The following is a 20,356-nucleotide window of genomic DNA, read 5'->3' on the forward strand; positions in this document are numbered from 1 at the left end:
TACTGCCGTGGATATTCCACATCATAGCAACCAAATCGACAGCTGGAAAAACTCTGTGCCACCAAAGCATTCTCAAGCGCCACCAGCTGGTCATTTTAAGTAGAGCGCCTGACATTTTTCAGCAGGCCAAAAACACTTTGGTGGACACACGTTATTGAATATTTATTGTTAGGCATATGGCCTATAAGTCTTTTTTGCATTTATGCAATATACTGGGGCCAAAAATTATTCAGACACTTTGACTTGATCATGTTTTGATTCTGTTCTGGCTCGGGGCCAACTACCATCGCCCTGTGGACCTCCCAGACACCACTGGACTAAGTTGGAGGGAAGGTGTCTTCCGGTGTCTGGGGAGTGTCCGGTCCCGAGCCAGAACCAGTCCGCTGCCGTCCGCGGCTCACTCAAACCCGCCGCCATCCGCGGCTCCCCCAAGTCAGCCAGCAGTTCCCGAGTCAAGTCAGCCGGCAGTTAATGTGGCAAGCCCAAAGGACGTTAATGTGGCAAGCCCGCCGGGTGATAATATGGCAAGCGTTGCATGCGTTTATGAGGCTCCTGTCGGCTCCAGCCCCAGAGCTCGCTCCAGTGTCGGCTCCAGACCCAGAGCTCGCTCCAGTGTCGACTCCAGCCCCAGAGCTCGCTCCAGTGTCGACTCCAATATGGCGTGAGGACACGCCTTCCGGAGGGGGGCGTTATGTCCTGTGTTTTGTGTGTTTTTCTCTGTGACCCAGTTTCTGTCTCCCGCGTATTCAGTTAATTTCATCCCAGGTGTTTCCCATGTGTAATTTCCAATGATCCCAGGTGTGTCTCCTTAGTCCCTTGTTATCCTGTGTTTAAAAGTCCGAGTCCTTTTAGTATTAGTGTTGTAGTGTTGTCCGGTATTATGTCAACTCCCTTGTGCTACGTGTGATTCCCCGCGATTGAAATAAACTCATTGGTTTGTACTCCTGGTTTCCTCGTTCCGTGCTCCACACAGTAGCGCCCCGTGACAATTATACACATGTACATATACCCATACATATATATATATATATACATCCACCTACATAAACTCCTACACACCTGTCAATGGAAATATTAATAAATAAATCTAATTAAATCTAATTAAATATATAAATGAAATGAGCTACAACTGACGGCTTACACAACTTATACTGTCTCACAGATTAATACTCTTTCACTCTGTAACTTAACATAGGAACAAAAACAAAAGGTAGTAGTAATTTATATTAACCTTACTGCCAGATGCCATTTGAAAAGTATCTTTATTAAGATTTTACCAGCCAATATCCAAATCTAGTTAAGACACACAGAGCGCTTATCTTTCCATGACCACTAAGCTCTTAAAAAGCTATAAATCAAGGTTGCTGATTAAGGACTTTACTGGGTTCCATATTTTTACAGATGTCTTAGGTCTATTAGATAACTTGTATCTATTTTCTTTGTCTGTTTAAGCCGAGTAAATGAACCAAATTTATTGTCAATATATAAATCTCTAATGTAAACTAAACCCTTTTGTCTCCACTGGGAGACGACTTTATCTTGTTACCCTGGGAGAAAGGCATGGTTTTACAAATTGGGCTGTCCAGATACATGAGGAAGATCCAGAAAAGACTTAATCCACTTCAATATTTTAAGGACGTTATGGAAGCTGCACTTAATATTTCTGTGGAAATTGTGATACTTTAACTACTTTTATAACTGTGATATGTTATTTTCAGAATTCTTTGATGAATAGAAAGTTCAAAAGAGTAGTATTTATTTGAAATATAAATCTTTTGAAACTTTAGAAATGCTTTCACTGTCACTTTTGATGCTTTTCGAAAATAAAAACATACACATTTTCTTAAATTTGATGATGGTCAATATCAAAAGATTGATTAGTGACCTAGTGACCTGTAGAAATAGCGTAGCAGATATAATTCAGTTTTCATTTTACATAATACCAGTTCTTTGTTTTACAATTTTAAACAGAGTGTGTGAATGATGAGGCAGCTAACAGAAATGAAGCAGCAAATAATCAGATGAACAAGAAGAAAAAGGGTAAAGACAAAGTAAGTCAGAAATCAGAAATTAACCAGGAACAAGACAGAAAAAGATGCAGGAGCATTGCAAAAGCAAGTGTGTGTGTGTGTGTGTGTGCCATCATAAGGATCCAATAAACAATAGTAAATTGGAACTTGTGGAGCCGCAGCTGAGTTCTGCCCCCTGGTTGTTTATTAAATAAAATGCTTACCAGGCCATGATAAAACCTCATAGTTTGTTAGCCATCCAGTTTATTTAGCTTTACACAGATGAATAAATACATGGAATTATTTTGCTGAAAAACATCCTGAATAAATGAAGGAAGGATGGTAAAATATAAGGAAAGAGAGAAAAATGGACTCAAGAAATAATGTAATGAAGGTTTGGAAAAATAGCATGAAGGTTTTTCTTTTGTTTAACCCACAGTGGCTTTAAACTACCAGACTGATGGCCGTATGATGCAACTGAACAGAGCCAAGTTCATGGTGAATGGAGGCAGTGGCTATGTGCTCAAACCTGGCCCAATGTGTAAAGGTACACATATGCATTAAAAATACTGTTAAATCAAAATATACGACCACTGTGTTTTTGTCACTGAAGACTTAACTGTAAAAATTACTTGACACTTAAGTGTAAAGTTATTCTTCAATTACTCTCGGGAGTGTGTTAATCTCTGAAAATCTATTCCAGGCTCCTTCAACCCACTGAATGATGATCCGCTCCATGCTAATCCGAAGAAACAATTGGTGATAAAAATCATTAGTGGACAGCAGCTGCCCAAACCTCCTGATTCAATGCTGGGAGATCGTGGTGAGGTAAGCAGATGCCACCTAAGAGTACATTTCCAATCGGATTCAGAGTTGAAATGCAGTTTATATATTTGCAGTTTATATATTATATATTTGACTTTTGTGGACTTTATTCATAGATCATTGATCCCTTCGTTGAGGTGGAGATTATTGGTCTTCCGGTGGATTGCTGTAAAGAACAAACCAGGGTTGTGGATGATAATGGTACAGCTTCACTGGTTTTGCCTATGTGTCTGGGGATTTGTTGAGCTTATTTGAACAGAAATAAAGTTTTGGGGCATTAACCTTTTTTAACTTTTGGTGTGATTGTTAATGCAGGTTTCAACCCTGTGTGGGAAGAGACTGTGTCTTTCACACTTCACATGCCCGAGGTGGCTCTAGTGCGCTTCCTGGTTTGGGATCATGACCCCATTGGACGAGACTTTGTGGGCCAGAGAACTGTAGCTTTCAGCAGTCTCATGCCAGGTAAGAGAGATTCTATTGTGTGGTTGTCTCTTCAACTATGGAAAATTTTGGACCGGTGGTTAAATAAGTAAAGTAAAGTAAAGTACATCAGAAGATATGCATGCAACCTATTTTTTTTCGGTCGTTTTACATAATAGAATTAATTACATAATATGTTCACATAGTGTTAATATTGCAGTTGAATGAAAATAACAAAAGTATTTTCTGTTCACAAGTGATATTTACCTTTCATCATCATCACAATCATATTGGATTTGGTTTGTGTAAAAATTTAATTATTGTACATTATATAAATCAATTATATACATTTTAATTATATATATATATTTTTTTTATAACCTTCATGTAACAAAAAAGTCCAAAACTGGTGTAATAAACTCAGCCCTTGGGACATAAAAGTGCCTGTAGTTTAAGAAACAACCATGTATGTTAGTAAGTGTCACATTATCAGCTAATTACATAACTGATATAAGCAGATTAAAAAGACAAAAAAAGACTACAATGTGACTGAGATAAACTGAGATAAAAATATCTCAAGATAAAAAGAAATCAGGGTCATTAATTAGCATGTCAAGTGTGAGGGATAGCACTCAGAGTGGTGTCATGTGAAGCATGTCATTAGAGTAATGGAGGCCTGAAGTGCTGCCTTTGGACATGTCTGCTGCTGAACTCTCTCGGCCCTCACGCAGACAGTCACACGGTCTCACCGATGGAAGACATGCTACTGTGCTAAAGCTACTGATGACACCATGTCTTCTTGTTTTTTTTTCAGTTGCATTCACTCTGAATGTTCTCACAAATGCAAATGCCTTTCTTCCATCCCATTTTCAATCATTCCTCTTCTTTCCCACTCCTGCAGGATTTAGACACGTTTATTTGGAAGGAATGACAGAGGCATCCATTTTTGTCCATATCACAGTGCATGACATCTATGGGAAGGTGAGCTTATAACTATACAGACAGCTGTACCTAATCAGTCTGATAAAGATCCACAGCCATTTCCACTGGGCATGTTACCAATTTAAAGGGGTCCTATTATGCTTTTTCACTTTTTGAATTTTAGTCAGTGTGTAGTGTGCATGTTTAGGCATAAAAAAGATCTTCAAACTTACAAATCTCAAAGTCCACTCCAAAGGGAGATGTTTCGTTTAAAAAAAAAAATCCCTTTTCAAGAACTACAACGAATGGCTCGTTTGGACTACAGCGTTTGTTTTCCGGGCTTTGTGATATCACAAAGCGGCTCATTGGAATATCATTACAAATAATCCATAGGTCCTCATATGGCTTGTTAACTGAGGGGTGTTACAGAGTATTTGTTAAATCTAGCTAACAAAATATATATTGTGTGTTTGATTGGTCCAGACACTACAGTACTGTAATAATGTAAATTATGTAAAAAGAAAAAAAAAATTTTTTCAAACCACCAAGCATGAGAACATGTTCTAGAACACCCCCAATACAAATTCAAGACATTGTAAAAGAGCATAATTGGGCCCCTTTAAATTCTACTCTCTATTTCTTCATGCATTTAGTAATTAGATCAGTTCCTATTCATTATTAAAGCAATATTTTCCAGGAACTGGTGTGTTTTGAATGAATTAAAAGGTGTTAAAAAACTCAGCTGGTTAGCATAACAATCTGTAATGCAAGCTGTTGTTTCCATCCATTTCTACTGGTGTGACTAAACCTGTGACTGTGACATTTTTTCTCATTTCCATCTCAATACAGAAAAACAGATCAGCAAAAAAACAAAATAACTTTATTGATATTGTCCTCCATTGACATTTTATTGAAGTTCCTCCAACCTTTTTACTTTCCAGTGGAGTCCTTTAGTCCTCAACCCAAGCTATACCATAATGCACTTGCTAGGAGCTAATAAGGTACCCTGGCTATGTAGTGTGCTGCATGGAACTGCATGAGCATCTTCTAATGTGCCAATGTGACATCCTGTTCTTGCTCAGTGAACACTAAGCTGTTGTAAATGTGCAGTTGTATGGACATGCCTTTTAAATTTCATTTTGTCTGTTAGTTTTTGTTTTTTAAGTAATTATGTTTTGGTCAGTTCTGTCCTCGGTTTTAAAGCTGGATTTGTTTCCTCTTGTAAAAAAAATATTGAATTTTGAAGGCTGGAAAGATGAAAGATGGTCGAATTAATCATTAATGGTTACAAATGAATGTGCTGCAATCTGTTGAACTTAGTCAGTAATGCAGTGGTTTGTATAGGAGCAGAAATTCTGTATCCGTCTTGTTGCTGTAGTCCATACAAAGATTGTCATTGTGAGATTGTTGAAATCGACTGTTTGAAATGTGACATTGCATGTACGTTTTTGTCTGTGAGGACTGTTTGATTTAACCCGGGACCCAGCAACACCATTTAAAAAAAAAAAAAGAAGATATGATTTTTTTTTCTGAGATCACGTATGTAAATCTGTTTCATCATATAGAAGACATCCTGGGATTTTTAGAATATCATATGCCTTCCTCTTTCTAATCTTGATTTTACAGAAATAGAAAATGCATATATTATTTTTATTTTTTAAAAATAGGATCAACTTTTTAAAATGTAAATAATCATGAAATAATAATTATAGTCATTTTAAGAAATGTATTTTGTTCTACAAGAAAAAATTGAAATCATGTGTTACATATGTCTTTTTATTTGTAGACAAGACAATACAAAAACAAAAAAACTATCATCAGTGCAAAAAAGTAAAATACAAAAAATAAGATAGATAGATAGATAGATAGATGTAGGTTGGAAACACTCATTGTCGTGTATCACATTAGGAAGTAGAAATTATGCAGCATTAATCATTCTCATAACGTAAAATTTTTTGCTTGGTCCCAGACGGTTAAATGGCTTAAATAAATATTGTATGCTGAATTCTCTCTCTATTCCTGTCTGTTTCCCAGGGTCGTCAGCTGCGAGGTTTTAGAGGCTTATTTAATAGAAGTTCCAAGTCCTCAGTGGACACACATATTGGAGTTCCACCTCGTAAACGATCCATAACTGACCACCTTCTTCGAAGGACTGCCAGTGCCCCTGCTAAGGGCAGCAAAAAGAGCAAGATGCCACTGGCTGAAGTTACAAGTGACAGAAAGCACAGCACTGGGGACTCTCAAACCATTTTTGTAGAGAGGAGAGCGGGGAACAGAAAAGCCCTCCAACACGGTCCAGCATCTATGCCCCTGGATAAGCTCCTACATAGTCACCTCAGCCTGTCCACCCCAGATCGGGAGGGCCCTGATCCTGAAGCTGACACAATCATTGGTAAGTAATTCCCTTGACATCCCCTTATGAACTGTGTCTTAAAGGGATAGCTCACCCAAAAATGAAAATGTGTTGTTTATCTGCTTACCCCCAGTGCATCCAAGATGTAGGTGACTTTGTTTCTTCAGTAGAACACAAACGAAGATTTTTAACTCAAACCGTTGCAGTCTGTCAGTCATATAATGGAAGTGAATGGGAATCACGGCTTTGAGAGTCAAAAAAACATACACAAACAAAACCAAATTAAACCCTGCGGCTCGTGACGATACATTGATGTGTATCGTAAGACACGAAACGATCGGTCTGTGCAAGAAATTGAACAGTATTTATATCATTTTTTACCTCTGATTCACCGCAATGTCCAAACTGTCCAACAGCCGGCGCATGACGTGTCTTCTTATTCTTCTTGCTTTATGGCGGATCGCAGACATATAAGTGCATTACCGCCACCTATCTCTCAAATGGACCATTGACAATCTATCTATAATCTCAATTAGGAGTGCCAATGGTCCATTTGAGAGATAATGCTGTCGAGGACGCGCTCAAGTCTGCGATCTGCCGTAAAGCAAGAAGCAGAAGAAGACGCATCACGCGCCGGCTGTTGAGAACGGGCTCAGGACAGTTCGGACATTGCAGTGAATCAGAGGTAAAAAAACTATATAAATACTGTTCAGTTTCTTGCACAGACCGATCATTTCGTGTCTTTACACATCAATGTATCGTCACGAGCCGCAGGGTTTAATTTGGTTTTGTTTGTGTATGTTTTTTTTGACTCTCAAAGCCGTGATTCCCATTCACTTCCATTATATGACTGACAGACTGCAACGGTTTGAGTTAAAAATCTTCGTTTGTGTTCTACTGAAGAAACAAAGTCACCTACATCTTGGATGCCCTGGGGGTAAGCAGATAAACATAAAATTTTCATTTTTGGGTGAACTATCCCTTTAATGAATCAGAATGAATGCTGTTACATCTCAAATCCAAATAACATTAACGCTGCTGTGTTTAACGCAGTTTCTTATCATAAACTGTTTTTTTTCCTCACAGTAGCTTCTGCTATCCTCTCAGAGAAGAAATTATATGCACATTTTCATTATTTTTCTATTATTTCACTTCTATTAATAATGACATTTTTCATTTAACATTTTCACATGCTCTATATTGTTTTGCAGTCCTTATAAAGGGATAGTTCACCAAACATTTTAATTATGTCATCATTTACTCAGCCTTGTTCCAACCCCTGTATGACTTTCACTCATGTGCGGTACATAAAAAGATTATAAGACATTTTGAAAAAGTAAAATTAATTTTGGGTGAACTATCCCTTTAAGTATCTCTACTGGTCCCTTTGAAGTATTCAGACATGCAGGCTTTTCTTTCCTTAATACCTTAACTTGCCTTTGTCTTGTTCTGTCTTTACTGTTGTGCTTCTCTATAGTAGAAAACTGACTAGGAAACCCCTAAAGGTAATCCACAAGCCATACTCGGGTTGACTCACCTAAAACATTCCAGTTTTAAGCCATTGTACCAATGTTTTTAAACAACTTTTGTTTTGTTTCATTTAAAAAAAAAAAAATACCTGGATGTTCCCCATGTCACAGCGCCATTATCAAATTTCCTTCTCACAGTTGTACTTGGTAGTACATTCCATTTGTCCTGTGTTTAGAGTGGTGTGTGTTGGATTTTGGTGTTTGAAGGTCAGTAATGGTGTTTTTTTTACTGACAATCATCTCCTGTAAAATGTCTTCCACAGATTCCTTCCTCAATGAGAAACCCAGATCTGTCTCAGTGGATCTCCTCTTTGAAACTTATGCCTTCAAAAAACCTGATGTCCATGCCCTTTCAGCTGACCACATTCAAGACTGTAACATTGAGCCCAAAGATACAAAAGAAACCCCTTACCTGGTCATTGAGCACAGTAAGGAAAATCTGAGTGATTCTCAACAAGAACACACAAGAGGTGGTCTCACCCAGACTGAAGCTGATCAATTATGTTCTTCCAAAGGGCCAGCAGACCACTTGACAGGTCCTACAGAGCAATGCAATGGTGGCAGTAGCTTACGGAGTGAAGGAAGTCATAGAGAATCATGCCAGTTGGAAGCCCCTAAAAAGAACATTCTAACACCCAAGGCAGCCACGTATTCCTCAACTTCCTCTTCTTCCTCATCTTCAGGAACCAACACCAAATCACACTCTCCTAGAATGACTCTGCCAGATGAGAAGAGTCAAGTGTCCCTCCAGGAAAGTGCTCTCTCTCGCCTTATTGACGCTGTCTCATTAGACAATGAGTATGACACCTGTGGGTCCATTTCTGTTCTGATTGGCCAATTTGAGGTCACTGATGAGCAGAGCTCCCTAATTCCATCCAACTCACAACCCATGAAATATTCTCTTCCTCCATTTGACCTTCCTTGTCTCAACAATGAGCTTTCCAGCACTCCACTAAAAGTTATCAAAAAATCTGTGTGCGCAACCTCAGAGCTAACCGAGAGACCTTCTAGTCCTAAAACGACTGAACCTGCAGTCTTTACCATCTTGGATGAGGAGGTGCTTTCTCCTGTATTTACAAACAGCCTTTGTCAAAACAACTTTCAAAATGACTTGGTTGGTTCTCCTGTGGTCAGCCAGGGATCCTCGCCCATCAAGATGCCTTTAGAATGGTCTGCACATGGAAATCTAAAGCAAAGCTATAGCAGCCAATGCCATTCCACTGGTTCCTGCAGAAATGTTGAATTCGGAGGATACAGAGAGACCTCAATCAATAGCACAGCCTCAGACCGCTTCTTGCTGTGCCAAGACTTTACAAACAGCAGTCTGATGGAGGTGGAGATCAATGTAGACGAGGATCCCTTAGACAACACGCTGACCCCTTTGAGTCCTCTTCACGATTTCAAAAGTGGTCAAAGCTTAAACCAGACCTCCCTCTATCAAGTACAAAGACTTGAACCAAACCATCTCCACAAACTCTCATACAATCCCTCTCCTGTTCACTCATACTCCACGGACACATCACCCTTTCACAGACTCTACCAATCTCCACACCAAAGTCTGAACTCTAGCACCTACCTTAATAACAAATCCCAGCCAAGGAAGTTTAAATGTTATAATGATTCTGGGAGATTTACACTTGGTGATCACAGAATAGATGCCACAGAAGGAAGGCACCAGGAGACAAGAGACCAGAACAGCTTGATCAGCAGGGCAGAGCATTTAAACAAAAGCTCTTTGTCCTCAGAATGTCTTGCAAAGACTCAAGGCTGTCATAATTTGTTAAAGAGGGACTTGTACACACCTGTATCAGACTACAACATGATTACAGTTGAATCACAAGACTCTTTTTCCCAGCCATCTCCGCACAATCAGGCCTTTCCTGTACCTCCTCCTCAGATGTACAATGGACTCTCTCCAACTTCTTCCAAGTCCAAGAGCCTGGGAGACCTGACCTCTGAGGACATTTCATGTAACTTTCAGAGCAAGTACAAGTCAATCAGCCGAAGTTTTGTCACTCCTGCAATGAAAGACCAAAGACGCATGTGTGGGATTTCTGGTCGTCCGAAGTCCACTGATCCCTTAACTGAGCAGCTTCGCAAGCTTGTAACACTGGAACATGAAGACTATACGCATCCCCTCCCCTCTTGTTCTCAACCCATCCCGAAACCTCTTTCAGTGCTTCCTCTGGTTTCTCGGAGCTCTGCTGATGATCCTGAAGACCCTCCACCATTTCTGTCAAGACGACTGTCGTCCCGCAGTCAAAGTCGTGTACGTCATATAGCCAATCGTGCACGTGAGAGACAGCAGGAGGCCTTCAAACACCACTCTGTTGAGGGTGCCATGGAAGTAGTACTCCGCAATAAACCAGTTTCCTCCCAAAATCCTCCACCGAACAGGCACTCTACAGGGTCTTATATCACTGGTTACCTGAACCATCTGGGTCCTGAGGCCCGAGGCTTGCCTGAAGGAGCCTGCACCTCACTACACTATGGATACGGAGATCGCTACTATAATGACGATTCTGTACTCCCTCCGGACTTCTCCAACTCATCAGAACCCGAGGTCTTCTTCCTACTTAGGCTTTGACCTTGCATCTCACCTGCTGTTTTTGACTGTGCATGTATTTCCTAGTAACAGTTGCAACTATTGTATATGTAGCAGGACACTTCCAGAACTGTGTACATATTCCATATAACACGGTCTCCTACTTGTGCTACTCCTGCTGTATTAAACTTATTATTTTATATACATGTGGTCCCTGTCATGCTTGAAAAAAAATATTGTTCAAAATGTGTGCTGTCTCAAGGTTTAAAAAAAAAAAGAGTAAATAATTGAATTGGATATTTCTTGCAGACATTTTCTTTTTGTTGTTGTTGTCAGCTATTTGTTCTTTTTTAAACTATGTAGTACAACAAAGTCATGAAGGGGCTTCTCTTTTTATTCAGTCTTCCTGCATATCTTGTTATTTGTATGTCTGTGTAGTTTGTACATATGTTGGTAAATTTATGCTCAGTCAAAGCACGATTGGTTTTCCTTTCAATTTTAAATACTGTGAGGTTTTTTTTAGCATGTGAACTGTGAACATTTTCAGCATGACTATGCACAGACCTGTAGATGCTGTGCTCTGATTTTGCACAGAATAATTCTGTTGTATTGAATGCAATACAGCACATTTACCTGCTTGCTCTGACTTGCTTGCTTTCTATTAGTCATGGATTTAAAGAAGTTTGAAACTCTTCTTCATATTCTAAAGCTGTATGGTTAAAGTTTTATTTTTATAATTGCTTTGATACAGAGGGCAAAAATAACATTTGTTAGACTTAATATTTAGTTTTCTTTTTAAAGAGACAAAAAAAAACAGATTTGTTTCAACTCCTTTGTGCTTAAAGGCATCTAGTCCATTGTTCATGTTATTGTTGCTCATCCAAGATGAGTGTAAGCGTTTTCCTACCAATGCAATAAAATTATGAAATGTTTGCTCTAAGGAAAAATATATTTTTGTGTGGTTTCTCTTATCTGCCTCTGTAATAACTGTATATCCAATTTTCATTTTTTTATTCTGCCTAATTTAATTCTCTATGTTTTGGCATTGCCCCACTGGCCTTGACTCCTAGAGTCAAATGCCCATTCCTTTAAAGTGCCCCTATTATGACTTTTTGAATATTACCTTTCATGCAGTGTGTCATGTAGCTGTATGTGAACATAAACTATCTGCAAAGTTGTGAAGCCAACAGTGCACGTTAAATAAAGTTATTGTCTATAAAAAACAAAAAAGAGTCGGCTCGCAATCGCCTAAATGAGTCATCAGGAATTCAAATCTTATTCTGTTACGGCTCTACGTCACGAAGTAACACATTTGCATAATGTCTGCCCACGTTCTACGTTGCCAACTTGCCCGCCCACAAACAGTAAAATTTCCGTGTGGTTAACATGTCGAGAAGACGCTGTATCCTACGCTGTGAGAGTAAATTTGTTTTATCACACCTTATAATTACCACAAACTTGTTAACACTTGTTAACACTTACCACTGAGAAACGTCCTGCTCCAGTCGTGCTCTTGTTGATCAGCCAGTTCAACCGTTTCATCATCAGACTCCGGCTCGAATTGGTAAGGTACAATCGATACCATCTTTTCTATGTATTGACAAGTCTCCAGGGCTGTCATTTCGTCATGGCAATGGGCGCTTCGTTTCCGACACACGCTGTACGCGTTAGACCAATCCAGAGCCAATCGCTCTCTGGCTCTGGACCAATCATAAAGGACTGCACCATCTGACCAATCACAGCAGTGAGGGCTCACGGAAAGGAGAGGTTTAGAGAGACTGATTCTTTGAACTGCTTCGCATGAGTCAATTACGAATCATTTAGAAATGAGGTCAAATTAAATCTATTTTTTGAGAAAACTAACGTGTTTTTTTAACCTTGCATGCATGTAAACCTGTTTTAGGAGACTCATAAAACAATATTAGCAACCTTAAAAAAGGCATAATAGGGGCACTTTAAGGCTGCAAAAAGTTGTAAACTAGGTTGCTGTATTCTGTGATAGTGTTAGTCTCTGAGTAACAGCAAACACAAAAACAGTAAAAAAAACTGGACTGTTTCATCAGGAAAACCCAGATGAGTTTGTAATTAAAAATCAGTTTGTCAGAGGCTTTCATGCAGATGGGGCTTTGTTGTTTTAAGTCTGAAGATAACTGTATCACTGCCCCACAATTCTAAGAATACTGAATGTCCCTGTGCAGCTCTAACCGTGAGCTCATCAAAAATTATTGTGCAATTGTCTTTAATTCTGTAACTCAAGAGGTGCTGCAATTTGGTCCCATATGTTGTTTTCTCTGGCCCTTGTTTTTCTACTGCTCTTTTGGGACTGTGGTCAAAAGAAATATCTCTTCTTGCCCTACACTGATGCACAAGGGTGCGGGAAGAGCAGATAACACCAAACTTTGTCAATGTCTGTACAAGTCCTATCGTTGCTCCCAATTTCTGTGCTGGTGCTGCTACTGTGTGCAGTATGTGGGGCTGGGATGGGGTTTTCTGTGGTAGAAGAGACTCTGCAGGAAAAGTGTGAGAACTTGGACACTTCACAGAACTTAGACGGTCATGGTTTCTACCAGGATGCTGATGTGATTATCGGTGCTCTCATTAATGTACATAACCTGGCTGCGACCCCTGACCTGAGCTTCACCAGAAAAGCTGAATTAGCGCCATGCTTAGAGTAAGTGATACGCCCTTTTCCATTCTCTTTCCTATCTCTCTCCACACCTGTCAAGTACATGGAGTCTGTGTATTGATGTGTTTGGTGGAATAATATTTTATAAATTGTAACAGTCACAGCTTGTTACATGATTTAATGTATTTCATTTTTAGTGCTTTGTTCATCTTGACCACTAGGGGACACCAATAGCATATCCTCATTTGTGAATAAAAGAGGAAGTAATAGAATGAGTGGTAGATTCCATTTGAGTTGCATCATGGCATCTGCTGTTCTCAAGAGAGTCCTGGGCTGTGTCCGAAATCGCCCCCTATACCCTCATTCACTATTCCCTACATTAGGTCACTAATTCAGTTCGCTAGAAGGAGTGAATGAAAACGAGTAGTGAATTCGGACACTGAGTGCACCGGAAGGAATGCCGCTTTTGCATAGTTTGTGCTTGCTGTTTATTAATCATTTGAAACTAGCAAACTAGCAGCTCCAGTAGTAAGATTAAAGGATTTATCTTGAACTCTGTCACGGAAATTATGTATAAACTCTAATCAAACAATTTAATAATCAATTTACAATGAATTTATACCCGTGTTGTACATTATGCTGTACACCATGGATGAGCGCTTCGTAAAAATGAAACGGATTGATTATTCAACTGCGGGCGCCATCTTCTGGCGAGATGCGGGAATTCATTCGATGCGTGACTCTCACGGTGCATTATGGGCATTCTCTAGCCGTTGAGTGTGCACCAGTTGTACACTCGTTTTTGCAGTGCATTGTGGGATTGAATGAGTGCACTCGAGAACGTCCACTATGGTTTCGGACACCACAAAAAATGGCTGTTCCCTCAAATAGTGCCCTATTTAAGGGTATAGGGGGCGATTTCAGACACAGCCCAGGTTTGAGGAACATTGGTTTTGCTGCTCAACCGTGAGTTTGTTGCTTTATTTTTCATCTTTTGCTTTTGTGTAAAACTTGTGAGGTTTATTGTTTGGGGAAAGTCACTTATTTGAATGTTTTGTGGGTTGTATTTGTTTGGTGAGTTTGTTTGAAAGTTAATGAGTTGTTTTCTTTTGTAGAGGACTTTATGTATCCTACCAACTTATGGTACTTTGTGGAGTGCAGAACTATGGATCTTGGGTGCAGTTTTGCAACCGCCTAAGGATTTTTTCAAAGGGTTTCTGACCCTCTCTTCCATTTCGTCATGTCATCAGTTTACCCTTCAACAGATAAGACTTTATAACACTGACTGCTCTCCTTTACCAAATGTTTTTTTTTTTAGCATCTTTGTTGGACATTTCATACACACACATTCCTACCTTTTATTTGGCCATTGCCTTTATCTATTTTGAATGTTTTATGGTTTTTTAATGTTTATGCGATGGCAGTTTGTGTGTTTTGTATTTGTGTAGAAACTTAATATATGTTGGGAAAAGTGTTTTGTTATGGGGTTTTTTTTGCGTGTATTTAGACCAGCCTCTGAACACTATCCCTTAGATTCTTGCAAAACTGATTCCCCCTCATGCTCATATAACAATACCAGTTTGAATAGCTGGAACGGTTATAAAATGTAAAATCATTCTCTGACATTTTCCCTGCAGATGTAGGATTTTTGACATTTTATTTTTATTTTATTTGGGTTAATGTACATTATACCAGTCAAAAGTTTTTGAACAATAATATTTTTTATGTTTTTAAAGAATTCTCTTCTGCTCACTAAGCCTGCGTTTATTTGATCCAAAATACAGCAAAAGCAGTAATATTGTGAAATATTTTTGCTATTTAAAATAACTGCTTTCTATTTGAATATATTTTAAAGTGTAATTTGTTCCTGTGATTTCAAAGCTGATTTTTTCAGCATCATTACTCCAGTCTTCAGTGTCACACGATCCTTCAGACATCATTCTAATATTCTGATTTGCTGCCCCCCCCCCCAAAAAAAACATTTATTATTATTGTTGAAAACAGCTGACTAGAATTTTTTCAGATTTCTTTGAAGAAAAGAAAGTTCAGAAGAACAGCATTTATCTGAAATATAAATCTTTTGTAACATCATAAATGTCTTTATGATCACTTTTGATCAATTTAAAGCATCCTTGCTAAATAAAAGTATTAATTTATATAATTAAAAAAATAATACTGACTCCAAGCTTTTGAATGGTATAGTATATAATGTTTTCAAAAGCTTTTTTATTTCAGATAAATGCTGATCTTTGGATCTTTCTATTCACCAAAGAATCCTTAAAAAAATACTCAACTGTTTTAAGTATTATTATTATTAATAATAATAATGTTTTTTAACAGCAAATCAGAATATTAGAATTATTTCTGAAGGATCATGTGACACTGAAGAATGGAGTAATGATGCTGAAAAAAATCAGCTTTGAAATCACAGGAATAAATTACATTTTAAAATATATTCAAATAGAAAGCAGTTATTTTAAATAGTAAAAACATTTCACAATATTTCAGATTTTGCGGTATTTAGAATCAAATAAATGGAGGCTTAGTGAGCAGAAGAGAATTCTTTAAAAAACATTTAAAAAAATACTGTTCAAAAACTTTTGACTGGTAGTGTATTATAGCAGTAGCTTATGTCTAAGGTTAACAGGATTGTTAATGAATATTCTGTAACTCAGAACTTGTAACTCTGTAACATGTACAGATATATTTAAACACAATGTACTCATGTTTATTGGTTTATTGGTGTGGTTGCAGAATTATGTTTTAAACTTTTTTTTATTGTTTTGTTTATTATTATTATTATTATTATTATGTATTTCACATGAACTAACATTTGTAAAATCAAACCCTGCATCTCTTAAAGGGGTCATATGATGCGATTTCAAGTTTTCCTTTCTCTTTGGAGTGTTACAAGCTGATTGTGCATAGATAAGATCCCTGAAGTTGCAAAGACTAAAGTCTCAAAACCAAAGAGATATTCTTTATCAAAGTTAAGACTCTGCCACGCCCCCCTAAAACGGCTCATTCTAACACGCCCCCACATATCTACCCCACTATGTGGAAATATTTGCATAATCCCGCCGCAAATGTGCACGCAAAGAAAGAAGGCATGGTGTCAGTAACCGCAGTTAGTGTTGAAGCAGCATGTCAGGGAGACACTGTGTGTTTCTAGGCGAAAGCAAAAGCACTTCATTTGGCCTTCCGAAAGTAGATGCATTTAGGAATCTTCACAAAATAATGATCTTTAAAAAATCATCATATGACCCCTTTAATATTATTTAATGAACCTGATCTAACATGAACTAATAATGAACAGGTGTATTTTATTAATATTAACAAAGATTCATAAATACTGTTAACAATTTATTCCTCATTGTTAGTTAATGCTACAGTACTTAATGCATTAACTAAGGTTAACTAAGGAAGGTTATTGTAAAGTTACCCATGTAACCCATATCAAGTGAGCATCATTTTAAGATATCTTGATGTCAAGTTAAATTTAGATTTATCTGCAGTCACTTTTTCATAGCTTTTTTTTTTTTTTAGCTTTTAGTGGTTAATGATGTGAAATATAATTGAACATTGAGATGTATATACATACATAATAAATAAATTATATAATCAGAAATAAGTTAGTGTGTAAACATACAGTGTGTGTGTGTGTGTATATATATATATATATATATATATATATATATATATCCCGGACATAAATAATAAATTGTTTCTCTGACAGCAGACAAACAATTTCCAGTATAATTATTATAATATAATTTTTTGTATAATAATAGCAACAACAATAATAATTATTATTATTATACTGGAAATTGTTTGTCTGTTGTCAGTTTTTTGGAACATTCTGGGCTCAGGCGATTGTATTTGCAGTTGAGGAAATTAACCGTAGCCCCACTCTGTTGCCGGGGGTCCAACGGGGTTATCACGTAATGGAAAGCTGTTCCCGTATCCCGTTATGTCAATGATCAGTGGAGGAAACAAAACATGCGGCACCACTAGACCCGCCAAAGTCCTCATTGGAGATTCTTCTACACAAAGCATTCTTCTGTCCAGGACCCTGAGTCCCATGCAGATCCAGTGGTGAGGTTATAGCCTATTACCCACCAAAAAATGTGGATAGAATTGATGTTTAGCCATTTGTAAATATGCAATATGACATTTAAATGCATGCTCTGTCAAATAATGTTTGAAATTTTCTTTCAGATCAGCTACCTGGCCAGCTGCCCGTGTCTTAGTGACAGACAAAAGTACCCTAATTTCCGCACTGTCCCCAGTGATGCCTATCAGGCATGCACCATGGCACAGATGGCCAAACGCTTCGGCTGGACCGGGGTTGGAGCCGTGGTTGCCGATAATGACTATGGACGCTGTGCAGGTGTTTGAAAAGGAAATCAAGGGCATGGGAATCTGCTTGGCCTTTTTTCACACACTTTACATGGAGCAGTTGGCAAAGGATGTGGCCCGTGCCGCTGCAACAATCCAAGCCTCTTCTGCCAACGTAATCCTGGTGTTTTCTTGGTATATGGATGTAGAGGTGTTTCTTTTGGAATTGGTCCATAGGAACGTGACAGGCAGGCTGTTCCTGGCCAGTGAGATCTGAAGCACTAGCACCTATCTCTTGGCCAATCCCCAGCTCTACACCATCGCTACACTGGGTGTAGCTTTATGAAGTACCTGGTTTTGATGCGCATCTCTGGCAGCTACATCCTGCCCGTTACCCTGATTATGAATTCTTGAGGACCTTGTGGGAAAATACATTTGGCTGTAGCCTTATGAAAAGCTCTTCCAAGGCCATTCAGAAAGCCCTGCCTCCATGCAGTGGCAGAGAGAGTATGGAGGGGGTTCAGAGTTGATTTACCGATACTTTTCAACTGACAGTGACGTATAATATTTATTTAGCTGAAAATGCTGCTGCTCATGCACTTCATTCTTTGCTGGCGTGCACCCCGCAAAATAACTCTGATCCTAAAATAAAACCAAAGTGCTCCTCTCCAGACAACATCACCCCAGCAGAGGTATGCATCTCATGTGACATATTTTTATTTATTTATTTCTATAGTGGTCAAAAAAAAAATTAGGGCTGTCAATCGATTCAAATTTTTAAAATCTAATTTATTACACAATGTGGCGATTAATTAATCTAGTTAATACCATATTAATCGCCCATTAAATTTGACTGAGAAATTACCCACAAAAGAAAATTTAAAGCCATTATTGTGTTACATGAAAAAGCATGAAATAGAATTACATTTTTTTTTTTCATATAGATTTTTTATTAATATGTAAAAATGAAATGATTTTTTTAATGAAATGATACTCTAAATAAGAAACCAGTCGGTGGCGGTAAATGTCTTAATGAATAAGTCATTCATTCATTCATTCATTCATTCATTCGAATGGCCGATTCATTCAGGAATGGTAAATGGCTCTCTTTATGAATGGGCCATTGAATCATTGGTTCATCCAATTCGTTCAAAACATTCAGAAAGGAAACACCGCTGTGTTGCTCTGAGACGCACAACAGTTCTTCTGTGTCATATGTAATATTTGCATTGGCAAAACTGAGCAAAAACAGACAATATTGTGTTTAAAATATAACACAATATTAGCTTCTTATTTACTGACCTGTTTTATAAAATCACATTTGCTACATATGCTATTTGGGACAAAAACAACACTCGTGTGATATTGCTCTCGCTGCTCATGTGATGCAAAAACTCATAGTGCCTTTTTTTGGCCCAATATCTCAAATTTTAGGGACACATATGTATGGACTAGTTGTTGCCCATGTTTTTCAAAAGTCAACTGTATAAAATGTAAGATGACAGGTCTGGGGCAGGTGCGTTAACTGCGTTAAAATATTTTAATCACATTATTTTTCCATAACTAATTAATGCAATTAATGCATTTAACTGTCAGCCCTATTAAAATGTCATTGCATCAGATAACAAGATATTAACACAACTACCTAACTGGCATATATTTTAAAGAAAGAAAGCAAACTCTTTAAACAATAATAAGAAGTGTTTTTACAAGACGTTTGATTTTTAACGTGTTTTAGACTTGTATTTATTGAAATGTTTTATTTGTTATATTTTAATTGACTGAAATTATAATCTTTTAGTGTAATTTTATTTACATAATTTATTATCTCCTACTCTTTCAATTTAAGATTATGTATAAAAGCAGCGTATGTATAAGGTTAAAACGGCTGTTAAATAATGAGCTGTAAAAAATTGCCAGCACAGGACATAATTAATTCAGAACCTTAAGTATGTACTTAATCAAATGAACACAATTTGAATGTTTCAATTCGTCCAAGTAAGATAACCTTTCAAGTAAGGCATATTTACTCACAGTTATGCACTTTTATAAACAATACATACAATGTTTAATGCTAAGTGTTTGGTATTAGTTTTAAGAATCTGCATTAAAATTATTTATTTTAATTATGGGTTAAATGTCCATATATTTTGTCCCATTAATTTTATGGTTGTTCCAAACATATTAAATATTCTCTCTTTTCCTGACATGTTCAGCTTTTACAGCACATTGGACAAGTTCATTTTCACCACTCAGTTAGGAGAGGAGTTTTATTTCCAGGATGGCAGCATTCCACCTGTCTATAACCTGCTGAACTGGCAGAGAGCTCCTGATGGTTCACTCCAGTATGTTTCCATCGGACGAGTGGATGGGAACCAGCTCATTATTATTGAGTCGGCTATTTCATGGCCTGGAGACTCTGGGAAGGTTAGATGGGCTTCTAATATAAATCTAAACAATTATATGAAAAAGGTTTAATATATTGTGTAACGTGTTCCCAGATGCCTGTATCCGTGTGCACTTCTGAGTGTCCACCTGGGGCACGTAAAGCCATTAAGAAGGGTCTGCCAGTGTGCCGTTTTGACTGCCTGCCCTGTACGGAGGGAGAAATCAGCAACAGTACAGGTCAATAACGTGTTCTAACACTAATTTATAAAGTCACTAAATACCATAAAGCTTTAAAGGCAGAGTAAGTGATTTTTCAAAAACACTTTAGAAAACTGATTCGGGCCGAATCGCAAAACAAACTTGTAGCCAATCAGCAATAAGGGGCGTGTCTACTCGTGATGT

General features: G+C 37.9%; 1 protein-coding gene and 1 pseudogene across 2 annotated transcripts in view; both read left to right on the forward strand.

Annotated features, from left to right (window-relative positions):
• Window positions 1–11,353, forward strand: part of plch1 (phospholipase C, eta 1) — a 96,695-nt gene extending 85,342 nt beyond the window's left edge. The window contains exons 16-24 of one of the 2 annotated variants that reach the window (XM_016562741.1): window positions 2,449–2,556; window positions 2,713–2,837; window positions 2,951–3,035; window positions 3,150–3,296; window positions 4,156–4,235; window positions 5,117–5,176; window positions 6,210–6,567; window positions 8,321–8,485; window positions 8,573–11,353. In XM_016562741.1, the coding sequence (XP_016418227.1) occupies window positions 2,449–2,556; window positions 2,713–2,837; window positions 2,951–3,035; window positions 3,150–3,296; window positions 4,156–4,235; window positions 5,117–5,176; window positions 6,210–6,567; window positions 8,321–8,485; window positions 8,573–10,644 (3,200 nt within the window). In that variant the 3' untranslated portion in view covers window positions 10,645–11,353. Of the gene's footprint in view, window positions 1–2,448; window positions 2,557–2,712; window positions 2,838–2,950; window positions 3,036–3,149; window positions 3,297–4,155; window positions 4,236–5,116; window positions 5,177–6,209; window positions 6,568–8,320 lie in introns of both variants that reach the window. The other variant, XM_016562742.1, reaches the window with a different exon arrangement.
• A 1,729-nt stretch (window positions 11,354–13,082) lies between these two features.
• The window catches only part of LOC107748083 (extracellular calcium-sensing receptor-like), a 10,515-nt pseudogene continuing 3,241 nt past the window's right edge, over window positions 13,083–20,356 (forward strand).

Source organism: Sinocyclocheilus rhinocerous, unplaced genomic scaffold, assembly GCF_001515625.1.
Source record: "Sinocyclocheilus rhinocerous isolate Xijiao unplaced genomic scaffold, SAMN03320098_v1.1 scaffold1852, whole genome shotgun sequence".
Lineage (NCBI taxonomy): Eukaryota > Metazoa > Chordata > Actinopteri > Cypriniformes > Cyprinidae > Sinocyclocheilus > Sinocyclocheilus rhinocerous.